The following is a 5,525-nucleotide window of genomic DNA, read 5'->3' as shown; positions in this document are numbered from 1 at the left end:
TATGCAGGGATAATTATTAAGAACTAACTAGTGCCATGTGTATGTTTAATGAACACCAAGGAAAGCAGTGTAAAGAAATAAAGGCTATTAATTGCCTAGCATAAGTCACTTAGCATTAGTAGCTGTATTTGCTGAAGCCTCAGCCCACAAGCTGTGAACTTTCATCTTCTGTATTTCTGTGTGAGTCCAATTTCAGCATTAGCCTCTTACCCTGGGAGCACAGACTCACACAGCTCTACCTCTATAAACAGAACAAAAAGTGACTGAAATAAGAGCAATGCAAGCTTTGCTGAACCTTCCCTTCCCAATTTTCCCCTGAAAAGATAAAGAAAAGCATGAAGCTATGAAAAGATAAGATGTTTTTAAAAAGATGGCCTATATGCCAGAGCCCCCATCTCTCCCCAGGTGTCCTGCTCTCATTAAAACAAGTATAAGCACACACAGTACAGTAATTGCTCCCATTCCAGAAACAACTTCTAATACCTTTGCTGATCTCCACATTGGGCAGAGCAAAGATCTCCAAGTCCATGGTCCCTCCTTTTGCTGCACCTTCAGAAAGATCCAAAAGAACCACCTTGTCTGCAGCACCCTGTATGAATAAAAATAATGCAGGTAAACAATAAAACAAGTCAATTCTTCAGAGGACAAGGAAAAAAAAACAAGTATTTCTGCAATTCCAGTGCTTGTTGTACTGTGTATAAACCAACTAAAATTACTGATTAAAATTACTGTAAAATTAGTTTAGTTTACTGAGTTTAACTAGAAAATAATGCATAAAAAAACCCCAAAACACTCACAAAACCACCTCTGGGAAGTTAAAAATGTTGATGTTACTGTTGTCTGAGCATACAGATGTAACGAAGTACACACCATCTACAGATTATACTTTTCCAGGTGACGAGGAGATCCCAGTGGGAAGAGACTACCACTCAGGCAAGAATTCTTTAGCCAAGGATTTTCAAAATAAGTGAATTCAATATTTAACCCTTTATATTAAAAAAGTTGAGAAAACAGGGCAGAAACTAACACTTCTGTGTGTCTGTAAGTTAACTGAAGAGGCAGATGACATAAGCAGTGACACAGCTACAAAAAATGCTGAGTTATTTCTATGTGTCAGATGCTAAGAACTAGATTGGAAGCCTCTATATTAATTTGCTCTGTTGTTATCTATAATAATTATGTACCTTTGCTGCAACTGCCAGCACACATGCAATGCCAAGATCTCCAGCTCCAACAACAGTAATTTTGTTAAAACCTTCATTTTTGCCTCCACCAATTTTACTCCTTGATTTCATGTCAGACTCTCCTACAATTAAAAGGAAAGCACAGAGTTAAGTGCAGGCCCACAGTGTATCCACACACGTATTGCTGCTTCATAAAGGATCACAGTTGTGCCAGAGTTAAACCCAATTACATACACTTCTTCAAAACAGCAAGTCAAGCCTGATCACAGAAAATTCATCACAATTTGCAAGGTGTAAAACACAAATATTCAAATAGATAGGGCTGTTCTTTCACTAAGTAGAAAATATGAGCATAAGAATAGCAGGAAGCTGGACACTAAGACCACACAAACAATACTCCCTTTGCCACCATTCCAGGTGTGAACATAGATCATGGTCATAAAATTTGTAAAGGATTTCATATTTTGAAAAGACATGCAAAATGGAATTTGATTAAAATACAACAATCTGAGGTTGTTCAGCCAGCACTACTGGTAACACAATGCTTGTCATTCTGAGTATTAATTAAAATAGAGAAATTACAATTAATCAGTTAAGATTGATTGCCTAGAGATGTGTATTGTACACAGACACGTGTGTCCTCACCAGCATGTATGTGTGCACATTTACCAGAAGAAACAGCAGAAAAAGATTAGAGAGAGGTTTGTCCTGGCTGCCACGTATCACCATGCACGATTTCACTAGAAGGAAGAAATGACTGACCTGAAGAAAACATGTCAGGATGAAGAACAAGACAACTGGTCCCATAAAGTACCCAGATAAGGAAAACATGAGAACAGTAAAATTCAGGAATTTTGCCCAAGACTTACAATGGGTGACATAAAGTAATGAGGCAAAAACACCAAATAGCATCCACTCCTGAAGGGTATAAAAGACAAGTCCAAAATCAGTTTGTCACCACTGAACAAGAAGAACCCAAGAGACATGACATGGACTCAACAGCCAGCACTCCTCATCCTCAGTGTTGCACAGCAGGGACTGTGGTCAGAGGGGTCTCAGGGCTGGGGACTGTGGATGTGAGAGTGTGAGTGAGTGAGATCTGAGAGAACAAATGGTTGCGATGGGGCAAAATCAACTTGTTTGTAATAAAATCATGTTTCCTTACCACAAGATCACGCATTGAGTTTTGCTGCAGTCATTTCCAGCAAATGAGTAGTACCAAGTCTACAGCATTTTTCAGCAGTCTTAAATGCAAACATCCAAACTGAGCTGCTTACTCAGAGAGAACCTGAGCTCTGTTCAAAAAGTGGCACTTTTGATTATACAGAGAAAATATCAAACCCTGTTGACATGCAAACACCAAAAATTCAGGTACTAAAATCATGTAGGCATCTTTGTGATACCAAGTAGTAACAATAAACAAAACTACTATGGTAGGATACTATTGTATCACCCTATTGCATAAGAATATTACAAGCAGATCTGTGAAGACATCCTCACCTTCAGTAATCTTTGCAATGTAGGAAAGGAGTTCTGACTGCCTGGCTGCATCAGAAGATGACAGTGAACACAAAGGGAGCTCTTCCTCAAATTTTGCAATCATTTCCTTGATTAATCCAATGATGGTTGATTTTGGCTGAAATACAGCAATACAGAAGACAGAACAGTTGACTAGATACTTCCTACAGTGCCATCAGTTGTAAATTGCAGTAGCTCATAGAGAACCATAGCTGTATAAAATGTAACCAAATTATAAATATTGACACCCTTAACATTTATAAAAACACTTAAGCATCACTTTTTGAGAAGATACTTGCTAAACAGGAGTATGGATTAAAAGGAATCTAACAAAATGGAATCATAAAACTGAAATGATCAGTGCAGCTAGTTTTTGAAGGCATCCATGAACACATGGAAGCCTTTGATGCAGCCACATCCAGTATTATAAATGGGACAAATCATAGTTAGAGATAGTTCAGTCTTCTCAGACAGGCTTAACTGTCCAGAGTTTTGGCAATTCAGTTGTCCTTTGGGCAAAACACAAAACAGGAAAAAGTATCATGAGCCTTGCATTGCTTTGTAACAAAGTCACCCCCTTTTTCCTTCAGCTTAAAATACTTTTCCTTAAAATCACTGATGACTTCCTTTACAATTGCTTCACTATCCAAAAGCTTCTCTTCACATAATGATTACATATTTAAGGTTAAAAAAAAAAAGACAACACAACACAGAAAAGAAGCAGCCCCAAACCCTGCCCACTCCTCTCCATGGAGCTCCAGGTGACACCCTGTGTTATTCCCAAGGACTTCCCCCCTGTCAGCCACTCCACCTCTTACATGGCTCCAGTTCTGCAGGTAGGGCAAATAAATCCTGCCACGAGCATCAACATGCTTTCCCACCAAAATGCCCATGTTCACAGTCGGCTTCAAGAAGCAAATGGGGGGAGCAAAGGGATGAGAGTCCAGAATCCACAGACGAATAGGGATGTTATAGGAATTACCTGTTCCACACAAAACAAAAGCCATTACTTGCTTCTGCATTGGGAAGAGGCACTAAAACCCAGGCATGTGTGAATGTGATTCACACTTCATAACAAAGATAAAAAGTCTGACAGATCACTCCCTAGATTCTCACTGGGAAGTATTTATGTTATTTAGGCTAGTTAATAGAAACAGACTACTCTGAAGTGCTACCAATTGTCTCTTTCTTACTATAAACCTTTGTGTTTTCTTTCCCTGGGTATTCTATCAGCCAACACGTTCCCATTTCTGGGCAAAGAAATCTCTTACAGCTGCCTGTTTCATACTTATTTTAGGACACAACACATGCAAAGAGGCATCTATTAAGAGCTTTACTTCAGACTTCAGAGGCTTTAAGTTAAAAATAAAAAAATTACCTCCTAGTTATTTTTGTACACTGCCTGTACAAGCAGAGGGCTTGCAGAGTTCATGCATTCTCAACCAGAACCAAGGAGTTTGCCTACACAGTCTCAAACAACATGATTTTTTTGTAATGGTTAATTAATGTATCTAATTAATACCACCTTATTTTAGCATCTGTGTGTACATGTACATTGTTTATGCAGTAGAAATTGCTTCTGCCAATTAATGCAAAATCCTTGATAGACACCTTTAAAGAAGCTGCACAGTACAGTCTTCAGAGGCAGCACCTAACACATTTTATAGTTAGATTCATAACTGGTAAGGAAATTATTTTTTTTATTTATCTTACCATATTTCACTGGAACAGTACCACTAAAATTCAGGAGGTCCTTCTGGGATCCATCCTTGAAGGCTGAAATTGAAAATGTGATTTTAAATAACACTAATAGATACTCTCCCAAATCTGGTGTGACAATCCCATCCATAATGGCCTATATATACCATTAATTTTTCTTCAGAAAACAAATACACTGCTACTGAAAGAACCAAGGCCAGAATGTTACAAAAGTATGCCCTCCCTTTTTGAGATAATTCTTTAATGGAACCTTAATGAAAATTGCATTGGGACAACCAAACACATCACTAGTCTGAAAATCCCTTGTCCTGGGTAATTCCAGTGTTGTAGAAACTTTCAGTCAGGCTGAAGGATTCTGGAAGTTACATCTGATAAACTAAATCAAAATACTTTCAATACAATCATGGGATATGGAAAAAAATGCTGTTACATACAGAGAATTTCAGAGGACATCAATCTTCTACAATTACTGACCAGTTAAAATAAAATTAAATTCAGTGAATGAGTCAGTTAGGTTTTTATATTTATGCATTCTTGGAAAAGCTTCCAAAACTAGACACATAGCATGAGAAATTTTACTGCCAGTCAAAATAAAGATATTCACACTATTTAGGTTCAATTATACCTAGCCTGAATTTATAGCAACTAAGAATCCCCACAATTAGTTCAAAGTAACTGTATCACTTCTTACTATATGTGTTCATGGAGAACGTGAAGTTTGGGTAGGTCTTGTTAACATTCTTTAGTTCTTCTATGGTCAGGTCTCTGAACTTGTACTGGGAAGGGAGGAGAGAATAAAATCAGAAAAAAAAAGTTTCACTTCAAAGGCTTCTTTTTTCATTACCAGAGATAGGGAAAAGGAATGAAGAGAAGGTAGAAACACAAGAGGAGTAAGGTAATAATTACTTGTATTATAAAACTCTTTACAAGAGTTTTGGTGTGAAATTAATTCTTAAAATAATTTATTTTAAAAAAGAAAAGCTTTGAAGGTATTGCAGGTATGCTGTTCCTACATTAGAACTCCAATTTTGAACTTCACCCCTTACAGACCATTTCTTCCCCTATACAGCTGTGTGAGCAGAGGCTTAATAAAATTTAGTCTCC

The 5,525-nt window shown here is 37.5% G+C and overlaps 1 protein-coding gene across 1 annotated transcript; it reads right to left on the bottom strand.

Annotated features, from left to right (window-relative positions):
* Positions 1–483: 483 nt before the first annotated feature.
* On the bottom strand, positions 484–5,194 carry LOC103779631 (ubiquitin-conjugating enzyme E2 variant 3-like; the record flags this gene model as incomplete). The annotated part of the gene is made up of 6 exons (XM_008947278.1): positions 5,113–5,194; positions 4,416–4,478; positions 3,521–3,684; positions 2,685–2,820; positions 1,185–1,306; positions 484–589 (listed from the first exon to the last, which is right to left on the bottom strand). Coding segments are annotated over exons 1-6 (604 nt in total), but the record flags the coding sequence as incomplete, so codon positions are not given.
* Positions 5,195–5,525: the final 331 nt, after the last annotated feature.

This window comes from Merops nubicus, unplaced genomic scaffold, assembly GCF_000691845.1.
Source record: "Merops nubicus isolate BGI_N331 unplaced genomic scaffold, ASM69184v1 scaffold29750, whole genome shotgun sequence".
Classification (NCBI taxonomy): domain Eukaryota; kingdom Metazoa; phylum Chordata; class Aves; order Coraciiformes; family Meropidae; genus Merops; species Merops nubicus.
Note: the sequence above shows the minus strand (reverse complement) of the source record. Positions and strands in the feature narration are given on the sequence as shown.